Source organism: Condylura cristata, unplaced genomic scaffold, assembly GCF_000260355.1.
Source record: "Condylura cristata isolate star-nosed mole 26May11 unplaced genomic scaffold, ConCri1.0 scaffold00019, whole genome shotgun sequence".
Taxonomy (NCBI): domain Eukaryota; kingdom Metazoa; phylum Chordata; class Mammalia; order Eulipotyphla; family Talpidae; genus Condylura; species Condylura cristata.
The window spans coordinates 15,337,364-15,360,364 of NW_004567120.1; the positions used below are offsets into that span (position 1 = coordinate 15,337,364).

The 23,001-nt window shown below is 39.2% G+C and overlaps 1 protein-coding gene across 1 annotated transcript in view; it reads left to right on the top strand.

Moving 5' to 3' along the window:
* The first annotated feature begins 1,512 nt into the window (after positions 1 to 1,512).
* RNF128 (ring finger protein 128, E3 ubiquitin protein ligase) overlaps positions 1,513 to 23,001 on the top strand; it is an 88,722-nt gene continuing 67,233 nt past the window's right edge. The window contains exon 1 of the mRNA XM_004685675.2: positions 1,513 to 1,915. Within this exon, the coding sequence (XP_004685732.1) occupies positions 1,513 to 1,915 (403 nt within the window). The remainder of the gene's footprint in view (positions 1,916 to 23,001) is intronic.

Consider the following 23,001-nt stretch of genomic DNA (forward strand, 5'->3'; position numbering starts at 1 on the left):
CAGAGTGGGGAGCACAACAGGCAGATCTACGAAGTACACTGCTGAGGGGAGCAGCAGGTGGGTCAGGAGAGGTCTGCCGCGCCATGTGGATCTCCTCTGGGGCAGGCAGGATCGAACTCATGCGGAAGTGGCTTTAGCTTCTTAGTGCTGTGCTTTAGCCTGCTGCGCCACCAAGGAGGGCCTACCTGTTGGTTCTTACCTATACTGTCTACCCTAATGCTATATCTCAGATGTCTAAAATAAGGTAAGAAGGACAAAGAAATAGCCTTTCAAGCGTGCCTCCTATTTTCTGGTGTCCTGTCCCCTGGACTCTCGTAGCCCCTCTGGTGCCAGAGTACTCTTCTCAAACTTCAGACTACTATTGTGTCTGACTTTCTGTTGACCTGACGCTTTTCTTCTTCGCTGATAGCCTGTGCCTGTTTGTCTAGTTTCCTGACTCTTGGCCCAATCAGATTCTTCATATCTCTTGTTTTTCTTGTCAATTCAGCTACTCCTTCATCAGCCCTTGGCACACATTGCAATCTCCCCATCCCAGCAACTTGCTCAGACCAGTTGACCCCACAGCAATTATTTCCAAGGCTGCTAGTATCCAGTATATACCGGATTACAAACAGTTTACAATACAGTACGCAATGAAATAAATAAATTTGTCTGTACATTTGAAAGAACTAGAATGTAAAGTTCTAAATGAAGGTAGATCTTCAACAGTCTTTTGTTAGAATTTAACACGAGGGACATAAAAATTAGTGGAATTCAGCAAACTCATAGGTATGAGTCAATCAACAAATATCTGAGTGCCTACCAGAGGCAAGGCACTAAAGCACTGTACTTGAAATGAAAGGATGTCTAGCCACTGAACTATATTTACTTTGCAACAAATAAACACGGTGGCAGAAGATGTTCCCTGGGGAGGCTGCTAAGAAAAATTTCTCAAAGAAGAAAAAGAAAGGACTATAAAATCCATTCGAATGGTGTTATAGCAATTAAAATTGTGGATCTTAATTTACTCCCAGCTGAACTGGTTGATGGCATATATCAGCAGGGCTTGGAAAACCAGTTTGGTGTTTTAGATATTCTGAGCGAGGTGACTTTCAGCCTTGTCACATGGCATTCCCAAGAGTTCAGTTCCTCATTCCAATCCACTCCGTGTTTATGAAAGTGCATTAGCTCTAACAGCAAGCAGGGGGAAAAATGTCAGGGCAGGAAGTCATCCAATCCTGATAAGTTGATATGTAGAATAAAGTTGATGGTGTTATGTATTGCTAAGGCAGTTCTGGTTAAGGGTTATGTGTGTGTACAGCTGGAGGAGGGGCTGACAACACGGAATGTAGATGACTAAAGTAGAAGCGAGCTGATGTATTCAGAGCTTATGTTGCTACAGGTGAGATCGGTTACCTACTAGGCAACTGAAATTTCAAACTTCTGCTTAGTGGGGACCTGAGTGGACAAATGGTGACGGATAGTTGCAGATATCAGCAGACATTTTAAATTTTATGCTCAAATGAACGAGCAATGAACCAGGAGAATAAGTTCCGTTGTTTTCGGCTGCTTGTAATTTTCACCTTTTTATTTAAAACCGCAGCGTCTTTTTCAGTGAATGCCTATGTGACTGTGACTTATTACAATGATACCAGCAACGACACTACAGTAGAGGCATGTGAATGCGGTGTTTATGGATTAGCCTCACCAGTGGCTAATGCTATGGGGGTGGTGAGCATCCCTAAGAACAACTACCAAGCTTGTGACTACAACACTGAGTTTACTTATACTCAGGAGCCCTGGATTGCGCTGATAGAACGAGGCAATTGTACATTTTCGGAAAAAATTCAAGCTGCAGGCAGAAGAAATGCTGATGCTGTTGTGATTTACAATGGTCCAGAGACTGGCAACCTTACCATACAGATGGCAAACTTCGGTAAGTAGCTACCCATTCTGCTAAAGGGTTAATGTCTTTGTTTATCTTCAAATGGCATTTTCCATCTAGAATTACCCCAGGATCTGGTGATGAGATTGTAAATAATGTTCCTTTATATTTTCTTGTCCAGCACTACTTAGAAATACTTTACTGTTATTATTCAGTATTTCTAAGTGATTCATGTTTTCTTTCAGCCCTCTTAGCTGTATTAGTTTTCGGTGTGTGTTATGTAATGGTTGTTTAGTAAGTGTGCCTTTACCTCTAAACATTGAAGAAAACAAATATTTGGATTTCGCTATTAAGTTTTACTTTGCAGTTTGATTCATTGTCTATTGTAAAAAAGGTTGCATATATTCAAGCACAGGGTAGTTGCAAAACTGATTCATTCTTAGGGCTAACTACCAGTATATTGTAAGTTTGTAAAATGTTTATGAAAATGAGAGCTCAACTATCTGTAAGCATGTGAGATTTTGCATCTGTGGGACTAATACACTAAGCAAGTACTCTGTAAGAAAGACTGTACATTGGAAAGTACATGGCAGAAATAGGATAACACTATAATTTACAACATAAGTAAAGATTTCCCTTAGAAATGTTTACTTATGACTTCAGTAAATAGCCATCAATTCTTCACTACCAAGAGGCATTTGCTTCTAAGAATGGCTGTTTTTTGGTTAATGCCACTTTCCCAATGCATGGTTTTTAAGCCAGTGAAGAAGTACTACATTTAATCTTAGCCAAAAGGCCAAGCAAGAACTTATAAACCAGTGAAGAAATAGATGTCTGAGCCACATTTTCTATACTGAGGGTGGGTGGTGGTGTTTTGGGTCCCGGCCTGGCCACAGGGGGAAAAAATGATAATAATTTCAAACAAGGTAATAAGTGACAGAATGCAGTGTCAGGGTAATTGGTGTTGTCATTGCCAAATCTGGCCTCTGAGAAAGTTAATGTAAATTAAATTAAACAGAGTCTAGAATTGTCAAGGAGAGAAAATCAATTTTGTGTTAGTAGTAGAGTGATCATCCCAGGTTGTGTATATACAATAAGACAATTTAGGGGGAATAAAGAAAATCAAGCATTAATGTTTGAAGAACAAGTTTCTTGTTTTTCTCTGGTTATCAAAAAAACAACTAAGATAGTCTTTCAGCTGTATAAAATGACTGTAAATATCCAACTCCACTCATCCAACTCCACTCTTTTGTAACAGATCCTGGATATTGCCAAAACTCAAGCATCCCACATTTTTTCCTCTGAAGTTGAAAACAGTTCATAGGCATTCTCCCTATATCCTTATATTTTTTTCAAGTGATATTTATTTTTACAAAAGTAAAATGAGGCACCTTTCTGATGAAAAATAGAAAGTAAACCTGTTTTATGGAACCCACTATTTTTTGTTTCAATTTAAAGGTTCTGAGTAGTCCACGTTTCTGGAATTTTATATGGATAATCACATTCTGCTTATTAACTCTCCTATTGTCTTTATGTATTTTTTTTCTTTTTTAAAAAATTTATTCTTTTCACTGTGGTAATAATATCAGGATTTTCTATATCAGGTATCACCAACATAGGTTATCCACCGCTCCTGTTGTATTTAAAGTGTAAACAGTTTCAAACTAAAAAGCAGTCCTATTTTCAAATCTTACTTTACAAAGTGCAGAAAGGGTCACTATAGGTACCCAACCACTGAATTTAAAAGATTTACCAAAAGTCAATCAGTAAATCTTGCCAAAGGTCACACACACTGGTAGGTTTTAATATACAGCTGTGAGCAGAGTTTAGAAAACAGGGCAGGTGCAGTTATCATGTAAGAAACCCTGCCAAATCATTAAGGATACATGATCAAAAATATTTATTAAAACTATAGCATTTGGAAACTCTTTTCCCTGTCCACCTGTGACAATGCAGGTGTCTTTTTTTTTCTCTTCCTTCTCTTCCTAATAAGCCTGTCCTTTTAAAATTAAAAAGAAAACAAAACACACCCTACATCATTGCCCTTTTTCAAATAAGCAAGACCACAGGAGCGATGGATAATCTATGTTGGTGATACCTGACATAGAAAATCCTGATATTACCACAATTAAAAGAATAAATTTTTTAAAAGAAAATAAAAATAAAGACAACAGGAGAGTTAGTAAGCTATATGTGATCATCCATATAAAATTCCAGAAACCTGGACGACTCAAATCTTTAAATTGAAGATTTTTCAATTAAAAAAGATAACCTACTGATAGCAATTGTAATTGTTAATATTTATTGTCATTCACTGTCTGCCAGGCACTATTCTATTATTTCATTTAATGGTTATGGATCTTTAACACTTAATGATCTTGATTCCAAAGAATTAAAATGGTAGCTCTAAAGTTTTGCATTTTAAAACCGATGAACAATTGTCACTGAAGTTCTTCCTTCCCAGCAATTTTCTTATATAGATACTACTCTATGAGCAAAAGACCAAGACAAGAAAGCAAATAGGGATATGAAAACTATGGTCGAACTTCTAGTCCATTTGAAACAGTCATTATTTTATAATAGAAGCCAAAATCTTGTGGTTTTGTTGCCTTTTCATAAGTGTTTTGTTTAGGAAGAGGGTGTGGAAACATATAACAAACTTGTAGCTTCACTTTCCATCTCATCATCTTTTCTTTATGAGGACTTTTTTTTAAAGATTTATTTATTTATTCATACAGAACTGGGGTAAAAGCCAGAAGTGCAGAGGTGATGGAAGGCTTCACCAGAAACAAAGTGGGGAGCAAAACAGGCAGATAGACAAAGTACACTGCTGAGAGGAGCAGCGGGCGGGTCAGGAGAGGTCTGCCGTGCCATGTGAGTCACCTCCAGGGCGGGGATCGAACTCACATTGAGGTAGCTGCAGCCAGCTTGCAGTGCTATGTCCTAACTCGTTGTGCCACCAGGGAGGGTCCTCATCATCTTTTCTTATCCCTAAAAAGCACCCTTTCAGAAAACCACACTCCAGACCCTTCAAAACTGTGGGACCCATTCATTCTTCCCTGTAGATGAGAAAGTCAGGTTTCTTGCTGCAACCACAAGAGAATGCACATCTTGGGACGCTGTGGCACCTCAACAAGAGGGCATTGGTCAGGGCTTACAGCACTTGGACTGGCTTTTGAAGACATGGTGGATGCTTGAATGAAACAGGCCATTGACCAGACTTCCCAGTCTGTCTGTGACTGGGTACTTTCAGTGCTAAATCCAGGAAATTTCTGCAAAAACCAGGATAGACTGATCACTCTAGGTGGCTTTGTCATGCATTTGGTTCCTGTCAGTAAGTAGGAGTAATTATGTGACCAGGTTTCTATAATAAACCTTATTTGTAAGTGAGGATGACTTAGCCAAGGATAATGTTGTCATTGCTCAAAAAGCAACAGTCACTTGTTAGTTAGGATGCAAATGTTTGGTCATTTTTGTGGCTTGGACACTTTTCATATCTAGAGTTATGTTTGGACATGAGTGTGTATTTTTTTTCTTGACCCATCACAGTCACAGCATAACCTTTTGTAATGTTGATGCTGTGTAATATGCCCAACAAAAAAAAAACATCAAGGTCCAAGTGACAGTACCAGGCCTGACCCAGCACTCAGAGGCTGCTAGTTTCATTCTTACTAATATGCACTATATCCACGCCCTACTGTTACACAATACACCTCTCCTCTCTTTACATTTTTGTTCCTCTCTATCCCTTTCAAGTTCTACAATAAGCCTAAAGGATGCTCATGATTCCCGGATATGGGGACACAAAATCCTTGACCCTGGGCCAGTCTATTTCTACCCTTATAAACTAGTAGAATTCTTTTTCTGAAGGGGACAGTCTCTGTCTGAGAAGAACGCCCACTGAAGAGGAGTATATAGAGTAGTACATGCAGGTAAACCTTTAATTAAACTTTACCCAGTTTGCTGGGGTTTTGACTTGTTTTGATGGTGTTAGAATAGTGATAGTTAAGTGGTTATGTAACTTCTTAACAACCCTTTCCCAAATCTGCAGAGACATCCATCCACTTCTGTCTTTCCCAGATGTGCAAGAAAAGTCAGAACATCTTACTTACTTAAAAGCAGAAAATTCAGAACACGTTAAACACTTGGCTGCTGAGCAACCAGGTCTTAAAAGTTAAATTATGCTGTTAATAGGTAAATCACATAAAGAAATGTTTAGATTTGACTGTAGTAAAGTCAACAATGTGGGAGGAATAAAATACTTCTTAATTTTATCTTTTTTATCATTTTGGCTGTGTCCAATGAATGGATTAGAAAGTGAGGTTTTTGGCGTCTCGGACTCCCCAAACTCACTAAATCCCAATTAAATGCATGGAATTAAATGCATGGAAAGGAAGGGTTTAGTCAGGGCAGCAAACTCACAAGTTTTAGAATAGTGTTTTTCTGGACATGAGAGTGGAAGTAAAGACAGAGCATACAAATGAAATTACAATGTAATAAAAATTTCAATAAGACATATATTTTCATATCTATGACAGATACATGTATTATAGATTATATTGAAAGGTGTTGCTGAAGGAGCCCACATGAAGTCTTAGAGAAGAGAGGTTTATTGAGCCCCGTTGCCAGGCAGGACTTCAAGGGAAGGGGGACCTCGCCAAGTGCGTGTAGGGAGAGAATTTACACCCAAGAGGAGGAGGAGGAGGGAAGGTCGCAGCTCAGAACTGCTAAGGCGGAATGCACCCACCAAGAGGAGAAAGTCAAGGCCCACGGAAGACCCGGGTGACCCCCCCCATCTGCACAACCATGAATGTGGGCAGAGTCCTGTTGCCATGACCTCTGCCTCCTCCTATCCTATCAGTAGGCCGCCAGGTCAGGGGGGACTTCTGCTCCCCCTGCACTGCCCAGACTGGCCTAAAATATACTATATATATTAAGAGATATATATTTTATATGTGTGTGAGCTTAATTCAAGAAAAATAATCAGTTCCCCTTCAAATGAATCTCAAGTCTATCTCCTTGTGACCATCTCCAAGATTTCCTCTTTGTTATCTTAGGCCTCTGCAATAACTTTCTAACCAATCTCCCTGTTTCTCTTATCCTCTTTGAAGCCCACTCTCCACAGTGAAGACAAATTGGCATTTTAGAAAAGATAAATCAGGGGTCCTTCCTGGTGGCGCAGCAGGTTAAAGCACAGCACTATGAAACTATCGCAGCCATTGAAACATGAGTTCTATCCCCAGCCATGAAGGTGACCCACATGGCGTGGCTGACCTTTTCTGACCCACCTGCTGCTCCCCTCAGCAGTGTATTTCAGTCCATCTGCCTCTTCAGCTCCCCACTCTGGTGAACCCCCTCACCCCCCACACCTCTGGCCTGTACCCCAGGTCTGTATGCATAAATAAATCTTTTTTTTTTAAAAAAAAGATAAATGACACTCACATACCCGTCAGTTGCTTCCAATGGAACTAGGAGTAAATTCAAAGTCCTTCCCATGTCCTTACCCAGTATGTCCTTACCCAGCCCTGAATCACATGGCCCCACCTCATACTCACATTTCCTCCCTCCTTCTTCTGACCCTAGCCACACCTAGGTATTTTCTGTCCCTCAAGTTCACTAACCTCTTCCCTGAAAGGCCTCTGAACCTTCCCTACCTTCACTTCTGCTGCTCATTAAACAAAGTCCTGTTGACCTTACCTCCAATCACTTCTTACATCCATCATATCCCCACTTCTGCTGCATTCACCTGAGTGAGCGTTGGCCAATATCAGCTCTCCCCACTGCAACAGCCTCCCAACTGGTCTCCCTGCTACTGGTCACCCCTCTACACAGTCTGTCTCTCACATAAGGGACAGGGTAAGCCTGCAGAAAATGTAATTCACTTCCAGCTAAAATAAAATCCAACCTTCTTGTCATGTGGCACAAGGCCCTGTGTTATCAGCTCTTATTCCATGTCTCTCACCCCCCACCCCACTGTTAGGCCTCCATCACCCTGGTCTTTTTGCTGTCTCTGATTCAGTAAGGAAATCTCAACAGGCTTTTGTACTTGCTGTTCCCTCTACCTGAGTCAGCTGTGCTTCATTTTCACATATGCTGCCTGCAAAAATATAGGCACGTAGTTACCACCACCAGCCTAGCCAGCAACTATCATCCTGTCTCACACTGGACTTTTAAAATATAGGTCGATCACATTGCTTCTCTTTTCTTCTGGGAGCACCCTGCCCTGTGACTTTCCTTTGTTCTTAGAATAAAATGTAAATGTTACCTTGCCAAGCACTCATGTGTTCTGGCCTTTGCCCGTGCTTCAGTGCCACCCTCTCTCTTCCCCACTGTGCTGAACCACTCTTACTATGGGGTATTCTCTCTGACATATGAAGCTGTTTCTGTGTGAGACCCTTTTGTCTTGCTTTTCTCCCCATTGCCACCATCACTATCACACATAATAGGTCCTCTGAATCCTAGTTTAAAATCTTCTCTAGGGCCCTCCCTGGTGGCACAACAGGTTAAAGCGCAGCACTACGAAGCTGGCCACAGCCACTTCAGCAGGAGTTTGATCCCCGGCCAGAGATGTGACCCACATGGTGCAGCAGACCTCTCCTGACTCGCCCGCTGCTCCCCTCAGCAGTGTCCCTCATCAATCTTCCTGTTCTGCTCCCCACTCTGTCTCTGATGAATCCTTTCACCGCCCCTGCACTCTGGCCTGTACCCTACTTCTGTATGAATAAATAAATAGTCTTTTCTTTTTATGTATACAGGTTGTTTTATTTTTGATAAATTACTTAATTTTTTTATTTTATAATAGTTTATTTTTACATATTTTTGTGCATTTTTCCATCTCAGTTGCAATACCCTTGGGTTTCCCATCACCAAATCACCCATGTGCCATCACCATAGTCCAGTGTACTTATCTTTCAAAATTAATGTTATATATATATAAACATGTACATAGAGTTAGATAGGTAGATTATATATGAACATTAATAACAAAAATATACTCTATAGTATATATACATTCTATACCTAGAACACATAGTCAAATTGCATTTTATTTTTAACATCAACAAAGTTATTCTGTAGCTTACTTTTGTCACTCAACATTAAGCATTGAAGTTATTTCCATGTCATTAAATTTATATGTATCTAGCTTATTCTTTTAACTACTGCATAATATTCCATAGTATGTACACACTTGAAGTTTATTTAACCATACCCTAATTCATGGATATTGGGGTTGTTTTCAGCTGTTGTATTATAGACAATGGTTAAATAAACCATTATTTCTGAAGCATAATCAACCTATTGATTGATCATGCATCACTATCAATGTTGATCTTGCACCTGGCAAGATCAACTTTCTCAAAATCCTGTTAATTTTAATAGCTTACCCATTGGTTCTCTTGAGTTTTCAAAATAATCATTTTATCAACAATGTTTTGCCTCATCTTTTATAATAATTTTATCTCTTAGTTCTTACCAGTGGTTTTATGCCATTCTTGCAACTCCAGAAGTGATAATAGTATATATATTTGACTTATTCCTGACACAGCTAAAACAATACTCTTACTGTTCCACTATTAAGTGTGTTGTTTTGATAGAAGTTTCTGGACTTCAGTAAGATTTGTGGATATTTTTATATTCATTGGCAAGCTAGAATAGAAACACTCATATAAAAAATGAATATGCATAGATAGATATAAATGCAGATATAGTCACTATTGTAGGTTATAACCTAAAGAGGAAATTCAATACTTTACTGTCAGCTTATGGAAAATATAACATAATGTACAGAAGCAATAGGTAAAAGGAATAGGAATGTTTTTCTTTTTTCCCCCTATATTGCTATCCAAGATAAAAGTATTTAAAATTTTCCTTTTCTTTTAAATATGACTCCAAGTTGAGTGTCAAGTTGTAAGTCACAAACAAAACTTTAAGACATCCTAAAAAATTTGGAAAATACGTTATGAAAAACAAGCTGAAATGTCATAATGAACAGTCAAGTAAATGTAATTATGTAAAGAAATGAACAGTAAATGTGGAGACAGACATAAAATAAAAAAACTGGGACCAAAGAAGACATGTTTATAAGCAAATTTTTGACAATCACATTGTACCACAAACTATATGAAGAATGACAGTTATTTTAAAAGCTATTATAATCATAGCATGCACTTACAATTATACTACATGATAGGTCTGAAAAATATCTCAATTATGCTTGGAATTCATGAAATCTATAAACATCACAAGCTTTGATATAAGCTGGTTTATAATAACAGGATTTTAGTACCTCTCTCTAGTCACTCTCATTAAGTTCCCAAGTACACCTCTCTGTTCTTGCTCTCTTCCCCTCTCCTCCCTTCTCCATACAAGTACATACATGCATAACAGCATAAGGGTTTACATTTTTTTAAAGATTTATTTATTTATTCATACAGAACTGGGGTACAGGCCAGAGATGTGGAAGGTGAGAGGATTCACCAGGGACAGAGCGGGGAGCAGAACAGGCAGATGGACGAAGTACACTGCTGAGGGGAGCAGCGGGCGGGTCAGGAGAGGTCTGCCGCGCCATGTGAATCTCCTCTGGGGCAGGCGGGTATCAAACTCATGCGGAAGCTGAAGCGGCTTAAGCTTCTTAGTGTAGTGCTTTAACCTGCTGTGCCACCAAGGAGGGCCCTACATTTTTATTACAAAGTTAAAGACAATACCTCTGGATGCTGGTTTCCAGAAAAAAAAATGAGTAAATTTACTATGAACTCTATAAATAGTTACATTCTAAGCATGTGCTTTTTGTTCATGAATAATTTTCTTAAGTCTTGGCTTTTTCCTCGTAAATTCTGACGTTTATTATGAAATGCTGCCAGGGCCATGATTTCCCCCTAAATTATTGGTGATTATTAGGAAAGAATAAGAGTGAGAACAAGCAAGTTTGTACAAAATAGGCTACTTCCTCTTAAATACTCTTTCCCTCTCTACTCTGCAATCATTAGTTCCTATGTCTTCTTACTCCAGACACCCCTCCTCCATCACTCAAACTTACCTCCCCTAGGCATCAAGGACTTCTCATAAACTGCGAATCCTATGTCCTCTTGTAGGGCACAACTTTGATAAAGTATCCCAAGGGGAGCTTTACTTGTTGCTACTTGGTAGCGACATGACATAAGCAAACAAACTCGATTTCTAACTAGTGACAACTATCTGGACCTTTCACAGAAATGTGGAGGAGTGAATTTGGGGAACTATTTCAGAGCATCCCTCATCACATCGCCTAAGCAGCAAACTACTCCACTTATACACTGAACCTGCTGTGATTACATAAATGTTTAATAATATACTAGTATTAAAATATTTTAGATTTATATATTTTTATCTAAATTTTTAATAATATTCTCAGCATGGCTGTTTAATGGCTTCATCATGCAAAGATAGTGACACCCTGTGGTCAGATTAACTCATCTCTGGCAGTAACCATTATATTGGAATCTCCTTGGTGGAAAGTACAAATAGTGGGAAATGAAATTTTGCTTTAAAATTCACTTGCTTTTGATTTTCAGGTGACTGTCTCAGTGCCATTATTCATAATACTTGGAACGTCTTTTTTCTTGCAATATTGCACTTAACTCCTGTTAAAATCTGTGTTTTTCCTTGACCTTTGTGAAGGCAATTGATAGTTAATTATTTGCTACGTGCCATACATTCTTCTAAGTGTACTAATTTCAACAATTCTGTGAGGTACAATTCTGTGAGTTATATATTTAATACATAGGAAACTGAGGCACAAGCGGTTGGTTAACTTCCATCAGGTCATTCAGTTACTAAGTGGCAAAACGGGGATTGGCACCTTAGTATCATGACTCCAGGGTCCATGCTCTTAATCAGTGCTTGAGATTACCTGTCTTGTAGACATACAGTATGTGAGGCATATATGTAATCACTACCCTCAAGGAGGAAAATGTCGGAGGTAGAACTGATATTTATACAGGAGTAAAAGTCAGAATATAAAAAAAATGTTAAGGTGTTTAGAGCTAAAAAATTAAGAGTTTATGGGATCAGGGAGTTAGAAGGACCATTAACATGGATATTAAAGTTATAGAAGGTAACAACAAACAATTCAAATATCAGTAGAGGGAATATAAAAGGGAGAGTTACAGGGTAAGCGCTCTGGTAATAAAGTATTTCTATTAAGACTTCAGACCAGGCCTCCCTGGTGGTACAAGTGGTCATAGCGCAGCACTACAAAGCTATCAGCAGTTACTGTGACACCAGTTAGATCCCATGCCAGGAAAGTGACCCACATGGCACAGCAGACCTCTCCTGTCTTACCCACTGCTCCCCTCAGCAGTGTGTTTCAGTCAATCTGCCTGTTCTGCTCCCCACTGTCTCCAGTGAAACCTCTTACTCCCCTACCCCCCACACTTCTGGTCGTTACTCCAGTTCTTGTATGCATAAATAATTAAATCTTTAAAAGAAATTTTCAGAGGCTGGAGGCCTCCCTGGTGTCACAAGTGGTTAAAGCACAGCACTATGAAGGTATGCACAGCCACTGTGGCATGAGTTCAATCCCTAGCCAGGGAGGTGACCCACACGGCACAGCAGACCTCTCCAGTCTCACCTACTGTTCCCCTTTGCAATGCATTTCAGTCAAGCTGCCTGTACTGCTCCCCACTCTGGTGAATCCTCTCACCCACCACACCTCTGGCCTATACCCCAGTTCTTGTATACATAAATAAATAAATAAACATTTAAAAAAAAGATTTCAGAAGCTGAAAAGATCAAGATGGTGATAATACCCAGACTATGACCCTGACATAGTCATGGAATTGTTAGGGGGTTGGAGTCCACAAAACCTGTATCTGTAGAGTTCGTTCAGGATACAGGTTTTGTGGACTCCGCCCCCCTAACAGAATGAGTAAAGTGAAGAGGAAGCAAAGTCCTGAAGTTGAATCACAATGATAGAAGGACTTAGAGTACAGAGGGCAACTGGAAGGCACAGTGACAAAGTCTTCATATATGTGGGGAGATGACAGGGAAGGAAGAAAAAAAGTATGACAGAGGCAAGTGCTGTGAGGATCCTCCGGCAAATGGGTTCTTTTCATGAGTGGAGGAAAATGGTCTGGAGACGCCATGTGGTGGTGAGGAGACCCCGACGGCCCTGAAATGTGTGTGCTATGGAAGGACAAGCTGCTGCTACTGAAGTAACTGAAGGAGAAGTGGAATCCTCAGCAGTAGGATGAGTCAGGGGCCATCGGACCTGACAAGCCTTAGTATAGCCTCAATGAAGAGGCGATGAGGGAATTTTCTATATGTGTCATGTAACCAGAGAGCTGGAAAACACAGTAGAAACTTTTGGAAAAGGAGCAGTTAAAGAAGAAAAGTCGTGAGCAGTAAGGAGAAGAGAGCACAGAGAGAATATTAGCCAAATTAGCTTCATTTGGGGCAATAAATAAGCATGACATGAATGTGAGGCCAGGGGGCATTCATGTAAAGGTTTTAAATGAAATTCTGGAATAAAGTTGTCTCAGGCTAGTGCAGCAGTTGGTTCATCAGTGTGTATGAAACGTCAGAGAATTATTCCCAAGAGAGCAGGCACTCTTGAAGGAGCTTGGAAGGGCAAAATTGAATAGGTTAGAGATGAAAATAAGAAAGAATTTAGATCAAAAGCATTTGTTCATAGAGCTTTGATTGTAGATTATAAGGATGAAGCAGGGGCGTGGAATGTTTGGGCAGGAAGGAGGAGTTCAGTGGAGGGTGAGGTGCTGAATAACCTGAATGTAAAGCTACCCAGCCCTAAGGTTCCAAACGGAGTTGCTTTAAAGTCTTAAATCACATACAAGTTGGGACATGAGTTCGGTGTTACCTGGATATCTGGAGAATATTGCACAAAATATAAAATCTTTATAAAGGATGAGTAGATGACAGAATTCTTTTTGGCCAGTTTGATATATCAAATGTTTCAGGAAATGATTTGTTTGTTAGGACTAATGCTAACTGCCTATCTGAAGTGAGGAGATTAGATTTTTAAGATGAACTGGTAGAAATTTAGTCAAGGCCCTAGGATGTCAAAATTGTAATTATTAAATGCCTAGATGCTCTGCATTCCAGAACTGAGTTAAATCCAATCTACACTTACTTGTGTATATTTTTAGCTTTTAAATGGAAATGCAAATTGAGTTCTTTTCCTCAAAGCAGTCAATTCAGTGAAGGAAGAGGAGGAGGATTGTAATGTTTGACATTATTTTAGATCTAAAAATGTCTACATGGACCAATAACCATTTGTCAAAAATAATTTTCTGCTTATTGCATTTATTAGCCTCATATAGGATATAACCAGCATCTAAATGCTTAGTAACTTAAGTATAATAAGATTAGCTACAATGAGAGGCCACAATGGTTAATTCTGAGAAATTCAGTACCATTCCAACCATACAGGCAAATGCTCTTAGAAAATTAGTCTTGTCAAAAAGCCAGGATATGCAAGAAGGCCATATTTACCAAAGGGCTTTGTGTAGAATTCTTGGAACAGAATTCAGCTGAAGGGAGGGGTAAGTCACATTTTTGTTAGAGGAAGATGTGCCATTCCACTGACCATTTTTCAAAGAATCCCATTCTTTCTGGCCTGAAAACTGCAGCTCTTTTGCTCAGCAAGGAAGCCCTAAAAAATAGTAGGGCTATAACCCGATGCATGTTGCCACATGATATCTCACCCACCTGGGAGACAGGGAGTGTGGTTAAACTCTGGAGAATAAAGCCCTTGGGTACTGTTTGTTCTTGTTTACATATCCATACCCTGGGCAAAGGGAAGCTGTTTGTGGCTGGAAAGAAAGCTCTTAGGACAGCAAGCTCTCAAGCTGACGTTTAGGTTGTCTAACATGGGGATACAAGAAGATGTAAAAATGATTTTTTTTCCATCTATAAAACAAGGGTTTGCTTGTTTCCTCAACAAATATTTACTGAGTGCCAACTATTTGTTCTGTCCTTCTAAGTTTTATGTTTCATAACTAAATATGAAACATGCAGCTATTTGTTCTGTCTTTTCAAGTTTTATGTTTCATAACTAAATATGAAACATGCAGCTTGGTTTCTATTGGAAGAAGTGGCATGTACGTAGTGATTCAAGGGTATACATTTTGTGGGGAGACAGACCTTGATTTGAATCCCAGATCTACTGTTTGTTTTCGAGATGTGTGATCTTGGCCAAGTTATTAACCTCTCTGAATTTAAGTCTGCTCATCTTAGTCATCTCATCTGTAAAAGGGGAATCCCAGTACTAGTTCACAGGGTGATTTTAAGTTTTACATGAGATTCCACATGTATAAACAGCATATAGTATGGTGCCTGTAGGAAGCCTTTCTTTTATTTTTCATTTCTTTGAACAGATCCCAAAGAACAGATCTATATGTACCATATTATGATTTGCACCAAAAGTCTAGTTTCCACCCACCACTATATAATTGAGTCTCTATACCTTTTTTATCCACCCTACACCCCTTTCCTCACTGGTAGCCACTGTCCTGTTGTTAGAACCTAAGGATTTGCTTGTGTTTGTCTCATTTCTATATCTTGCACATAAGAGAAACCATGGGGTATTTGTATTTTTCTGATTTTATTTTAAGATTTATTTATTTGTGCATACAGAACTGGGGTACAGACCAGAGGTGCAGGGGCGGCGAGAGGCTTCACCAGAGACAGAGTGGGGAGCAGAACAGTCAGATGGACGAAGTACACTGCTGAGGAGAGCAGCGGGCGGGTCAGGAGAGGTCTGCCTCGCCATGTGGTCACCTCCGGGGCAGGCAGGGATGGAACTCATGCGGAAGTGGCTTTAGCTTCTTAGTGCTGTGCTTTAACCCACTGCACCACTAGGGAGGGCCCCTTTTCTGACTTATTTTACTAAACATAGTTCCGTCAAGTCTCCTCCATGTTGTCAAAAATGGTGGGATTTCGTCTTTTTATGCACATAAGTACTGTCCCATTGTCCATATATGCCACACCTCCATTATCTGTTGCTGGACACAGGTTTTTCCATATCTTGGCTATTGTGAACAGTGCAGCAATGAACATAAGGGTGCACATATATCTCTGAACGAGTGTTTTCATATTCTGTGGCTAGATGACAGAAGTGTAATAGTTGGATCATACAGTATTACGAGTCAACTTTTTGAGAAATCTCCATCCTATTTTCCATAACGGCTGAAAAGGGAGGGTGGTGGTGGTGCTAATATGCTCTTCCACACAAATATTACTTACTTCACAATTCTAGCTATATCAAACAGAGTGTGGTAATGTCAGATAAGATGGAGATCTTCAGTTTAATGAGAGCTTTGCTGGCTATTAACAGAATGTTCTTTGTATCTGTATCATTTGTCCCTGAAGCTGTTTGGTGTCTCACCTTTAGCTGCCAGTCAGGGACATGACTTCTTTGTTAGACTGCTTCTATATAAAGCTCTGGCAGTAGGAACTGCCTAGATTACCACCAGCGATCACACACCTACAAAGAGAGCTCACACCCACATAGAGCCAAAGAGTGAAGGAACAAGACTCTAGTCCAGGTCTTGTTTCAATGCACCATATTGCACAATTACTGTTACTTATTCACATACTTGTGTAAGTTAATGTAGATGCAGTGGTTTGCATTACTCTTTTTGAGTTTGGGTAAAGTATAAAAAAGCCTCATTAATTATCATCAGTGTTTAATATAAATTTAAAATGTGGGATTGGTACTATAGGCAAAGGGAAATTATTAACTATCTCAGAAAATAGACACTTTTTAAAATTAAATTATTTTCATTGAGGTGACATTGCTTTACAACAGTGCCTAGTATTTCGGTTCACACGTCTTCAGATGTATGTTACCATACCAGAAGCAATCCTCTAATAATCCTCCACCATAATCCACTGGGCCTTCTCCCTCCGTTGTTCCCCACCCCACTCTCCCCTTCTAGTAGACTCACTTTTGCAGTCATATTTCAAGGGTTTGTTCTGGTTTGGTTTTTCCTGTTCTTTTGCATCATTAAAACTCTTTTTATTAGGGCCTCCCTGGTGGTGCAACCGGTTAAAGCGAAGCACTACAAAGCTAGCTGCAGCCACTTCTACACAAATTCCATCCGCAGCCAGGGAGCTGACACACACGGAACAGCAGACTTCTGTCTCGCCCACTGCTCCTCTCAGCAGTGTATGATGTCGTTTTTTTGGAGTTAGGGCGGGGTCCTTGGGTTCACTCTAGGAAGGTTTCACTCAGAGCTCCCCTTTCAGGGGCATGCGGGGAGTTCCCAGGCAAGTTTCTCCACAGAGACTTCATGAGAAAAATTTGTTTATTTATGCATACAGAACTGGGGTGCAGGCCATAGTGCAGCGGCAGTGAGAGGATTCACCAGAGACAGAGTGGGGAGCAGAACAGGCAGACTGACAAAGTACACTGCTGAGGGAGCAGCGGACGAGACAGGAGAGGTCTGCTGTGCCGTGTGGGTCAGCTTCATGGCCAGGGATCGAACTCATGTTGAAGCGGCTGCAGCCAGCCTCGCAGTGCTATGCTTTAACACGTTGCACCACTAGGGAGGGCCCAACTCAGTTATATTAGGGAAAAGAATAGGAGTATTGGACACTTGCATAGGCACAAGTGGGCAGGAAGAGCTGCCCCAAAGGGACAGGTTTGCTGAGAGAGGCTTGCATGATTATAGGTGGGCGGCCTTAAGAGAACGGCCTCTGCTTAGAGAAGTCAGTGCAGTGAAGTCCCAGGAGGTACAGGTCACTGCTGGCAGGAGGTTGCCGCCCTGCAGAGCGAGAAAGCGGGTGGCAAGAAACACCTGCCTAGGCACAGGTGGGCAGACGAGCCGGTGCAGACTGCCGGATTTAGTCCTTTTCTCTTTGGGAGGGGCTCACTCCTTTGTGGAGTGGCCTGTTTGCTGCTGATCTTGGATAACTATGTGGAATCTCACCATGGGCCCAATCTCTGTATCTTTACCCTCAGGTCTCTGCTTCCGATATCCCCTACAACCATCTGACATAGGCGTCTCTGACTGGCCTACTGGTCATGTTAGTTCCTTCTGCTCCAAAGTCCTTGCATGAGTCAGGTTTTAACCTTGTGATGTCTCCTTTTCTATTCTTTTCCTCCATCAGTGTACTTGTCAGTCTGCCTGTTCTGCTCCCCATCCTGTTACCCCATCCTCTCATCGCCCCCTGCACCTTTAGCCCGTACCCCAGTTCTGTATGCATAATTAATATTTTTTAAAAGAAACTTTTTATTATATAAAGGCAACTATCTTCCTGCAAATAATATTTGCCTTTTTATTAAAGGATAACCAGCCATGCTCCACTTTGGCATCATTTCAGTAGCAATTCATTTGTGTTATATTATTGGAAAATAATCAGGCTGCAATTTTGTATTTTGCTAAAAGTTAAATAAGGTCTATATGACAGGAAATATCTAAACTGTGAAAGGACATTTACATTTTTTCATACATATCCAACATTAATACCATGCAAATATAGAAATCTGTTTCAAAAAAACAATGTAAAATATTTTAATTAATAGTCCAGCTGTTTTCATGTAAACAAAACCTAAAGCACTCTAAAAACTGGTTTTATTATACAGTGTAACTGTTCCCAGTATACAACTTATAGACACCATGAATTTTTTTTCATAATAGAATGAGATCTAGCCTTTCTCAAAATATATATATATATATATAATAACATAAATAAAATAATATATAATTTGCAACTAAGTGTGTGACTTTAGGTCATTAAAATTAAAATACCATAAAATAATAAATATTACTTATTCTATGATTCCAGTTATAGAACTTGTCAACTTCAAGCAAGTCTGATTGTTTTTTTAAGATTTATTTATTTATGCATACAAGAACAGAGTTCAGGTCAGAGTTCAGAGGAGGTGGAGAGGTGAGAGAACCCACCAGAGCCAGAGCAAGGAGCAGAACAAGCAGCTAGTGAAATACACTGCTGAGGGGAGCAGTGAGCAGGCCAGGAGAGGTCTGGTGCATCATGTAGGTCACTGCAGACAATTCCATAGTGCTGAGCCTTAACCAGTTGCACCACCAGGTAGGGCCCAAGTTTGATTTAGTCAAGTTTTAGTCTATTTAGATTTGTTATAATTATACCTATATTTATCTATACATATATACACACACATACACACACAATAGAATATCACTCAATGATCAAAAAAGATAACCTATGCCATTTGCAGCAACATGGATGGAGCTGGAAGGGATTGCTCCATGCTAAGTAAAATATGCCAGAAAGAGAAAGCTAAACAGCACTGGTATCTCTTCTGCGTGGAAGATAGCAAAACCAAGGGGTTCAACAAAGACAAACTATAAAACTAGGCCCAAAAAACTAACCACAGGTTTGAGGCATCCAAACAATGATAATCCCAAGTCCTTTATGCCGTTGTTTCCCTGTCCTTGTCAGTTTCACCCTTCTCTTTGGCAAGCCAATAATATCCATAATAAAAGGGCAGCCTGAAGACTACATACACAACAAAAGGTACAGAAGGCACATTTCTGCGCTCCAAACACTACTGTTGCACCTTTTATTATTCATTTTGTTAATGGTGTGAGCACTTGAGGATGTTTTAGAAAACTTATTTAAAGAGTCTAGAAGAACTTTAGTTTAACAAAATGAAAACTTTTTAGTTCCTAGGGATATGAAAAATTGTTTTTTGTGCCTTAGGGAGGAATTCATAAAGCAAGTGACCAGCTACATTCTGGCCAGATCTATTTTTTTGATTGCCAGTTGGTGCTGAGGAAAATGGAAACAATAGCCTCCAGATTTCATCTAATTTCATGTTTTAGTTCTTCTGAAGCTATAAACAGGGCTATGTGGTCAACTATAAAGTGGTTATGTGTACAAGTTATACAACCGAACTGTGTCCAGCCCATCTGACTATGAAACAAGTTATTGGGAATATATTTGCTAAATATTTGCTATTTTACCACACAGGATGTTAAAAAACATTTTGATCTATGACAAATATGTACAGCATTTTTACTAAAGAAAACACTGTATCTATTTCTCCATTCTTTCTTATAAACAAAACACCCACTTAATTTATAGGAATATGTGCTGATTCATAGGATTACACCTCAGATAAAACCCCACAGGTGGAGAGGTAAAAATGTATTTTAGCAAAATCTGCAAAACTCCTGAATTAAAATCCACAAGAATATTCACCCAGATATTCTGTCATGGCAGAATTATTTTGTGAGCTAACATATTTGTGGATAGATTACCTGACAAGAAGATTATTTTATTTTGTAAAGCACAAGAGAGTTCCTAAGCACAAAGAAACATTTGTGTTTCTTTGGGCCTAGATAGCACTGTAAATCTTCCTTTTGAAACTACGGAACTGAGTCAGATTTACCTATGCCAGAAATATTTGTGAATTTGTAGTCAGGGTTTGTTCATCACATACAATAGTTAGATTGGAATTCCTTTTTTCAACCCACTGCATAACCAGATGACACAGCACTTTTTTGTTCCAACCTTATAAAACAAAGGCCCAGCAGAGGGCATGTTGAGCATTTTTACAGCTAATCCAAACACCTTAGTATTTTCTCAAGCTCATTTAAACAGTAACGCTACACTGACATCTGAAGCAGTATTTCCAGTCTCTTGTGACAGCTTATGACAACCCTTTCAATTAAAAAAAACACCAAGCTATTTAGTTAGTCAAAGTCAGCCAAGTACATACGAATAAAACAAAACCCAATCTAATTGATTGCTTTAAAATCAAGCACCTTGAAGATGTGAATAAATTCCTGGAGTGAATAAGACCAATGAATCCATAGATTCTCTTTAGTAGTTTTACATGCTCATGAGAGTAAGGTGATATACAGGATATAAAGATGCTAAGGCATGCCGTTAATTTAACTCTGCACGCAGCCACTCCACTCAATGTTTAAATCTCAGGTTGACTTTCTTAGATCATTCAGCAGACCTCAGAATCACCTCTTACAGGTTTGAAGGGAATGCTTATGAAAACAGAAGAAAGTATGCTGAAAATTACATCGCAAAACCAACTTCAGTATTGTTTTGGTTACCTGCTCTTTTGCACTACCTACATCACTGCTTCCCTTCTACTTGTATCTAGAACTGAGATGTGACGCAGATCATTTTAGGGACCTGAAACAATGACCCTGGAAAAAATGTTACTGTTTTCCTAGCTTTCAGTGGAAAGTGTCATTCAATTCAAGAAAGGAAAAAGTTGATTTCAGTACCTAAAGAAGAAAGCCAGAAAGGCAAGGATTTTGTTTGGTTTTAGGAATATAATCCTCAGTTAAGAGAAAGGTCATCAGAACTTTGGTGAATTCTACTCACCTGAAGCATGAAGGCTTTTCTCTTCTTAAATACTTGATAAGATAAAATGAACCAGACATCTGTTGTAAGACACAATTTCCTTGTATTTTTTCTACCTTATTTTTTGTGTACACATCTATAATGTTATTCAACTCAGCTATTTATTTTCCCATCACAATATTTAAAATCTTGCATGCCCCCTTTCTATCTTAATGACCCTTTGCCACAGTTAGTATCACTTATGTTTACATGACACTGACGTAAATAAAACATGACACTAAAAAATAAATAAAAGATACTAGTTGGCCAAAACAAAAAATGTTCCACTTTGAAACAGTTGCTTTGTTATTATAGAAATAAAACTGACTCTTGACTATCTAATATCTATTCTTGTGTGTTTATGTTCTCCTCCAAAATTTCTCTTTGCCCTTGAAACAGTTCTTCCTAATTGCAAATATCACCTCTGTCTTCTACTGTAATATACTATCTGAAATGATAAAAATGTAAGATTAAAAGAGGATTTAAATTTGTCTCTGGCAATGCTCAATAAAAAATAAGACATTAATTGATAAAAAAGAATGTCTAAAGAGGGTGTTCTCTTAAACATTTATTTATGCATATCCCTGGCAGGGAATTGAACTCAGGCCACAGCAGTAATGGGTCTGAGACTTAACCCCTAGGTGACTAGGGAGGTCCAGTTTGTCCACATTTTTGTCACCCTTTGGTGTTACCATCTTTTAAAAATTTTAATCACTCTGGTAGGTGAGCACTGACAATGCTGTAGTTTTAATTTACATTTCCTTAATGGTCAGCGATGTCGAACATCTTTTGGTAGACTTATTTGCCATCTGCATTTCCTCTTTGGTAAAATATCTGTTCTTTTCCCAGAAATAAAAAAGATCCAAAAATAAAAATGTTATTTTAATGGAAATTTGAGTAATACCAGTGGATATGATGTTTACAAAATAAAGAAGTGCTTTTTGACTGAGTTTTTTTTTTTATTGGCTACCCACCAAGAGAGAAGCCATAACATTCTTGCTTACCCTATTGATGTTTCTGTGAGAATTAATAAAACCAGAACCAGGAACAATACTTGACTTTCTGATACCTTGACCGCAGAATCGAGAGAGAGATGAATGGAGAGGTTAGATAGAGCCATTGGTAGTTACTGGATTCAGCCATTTCGTGAATGAATTTTCCAGCAAGTACTGGCAAAAGTTATTTTTATGTCCTTAATATGTCATTTGTTATTTTGTTTTAAGAGTCACAGTTGTATACTCACCTGGACAGAGAGCAGACCTGCAGGCAAAACTGTTATTCTCCTTGAAAAAAAAAAAAGCTTGAATCAAAAACCTCAATGGTTGTCCTCTATGTACTAGATCAAAACCACATTGTTAAGTGTGTTATCTGAGGTCAGCCAAGCTCTAGCCTATCCTTTGCTGCCCTGGGCTCCCTCCTTCTCCTCTTGTGCCTTTGAGATTTTCTTGTGCCTGCTCTCTCATTTGCCAGAATATCGTCCCTCACCATTTGCACCAGTAAAAATCCTGTCTTTCAAGGTCCCGCTTAATGTTACTTTCACCATGAAATCTCTTGTAATTCTTCAAGTTGAAGCGAACATTCCTGTCTTTCTTTTCCACAGAATTTTGTACCCCCTCACAGCACCCATGGTTCTGACCACTCTTTTGTTTAAATGTCATGCCAACGCAGTACTAGGAATGAATCACAAATGCATTTTGCTAAGTGAAAGGAGTCAGCAATAAAAAAAACTACATACTGAATGATTCAATTTATGTGACATTCTGAAAAAGACAAAACCATAGGGGCAG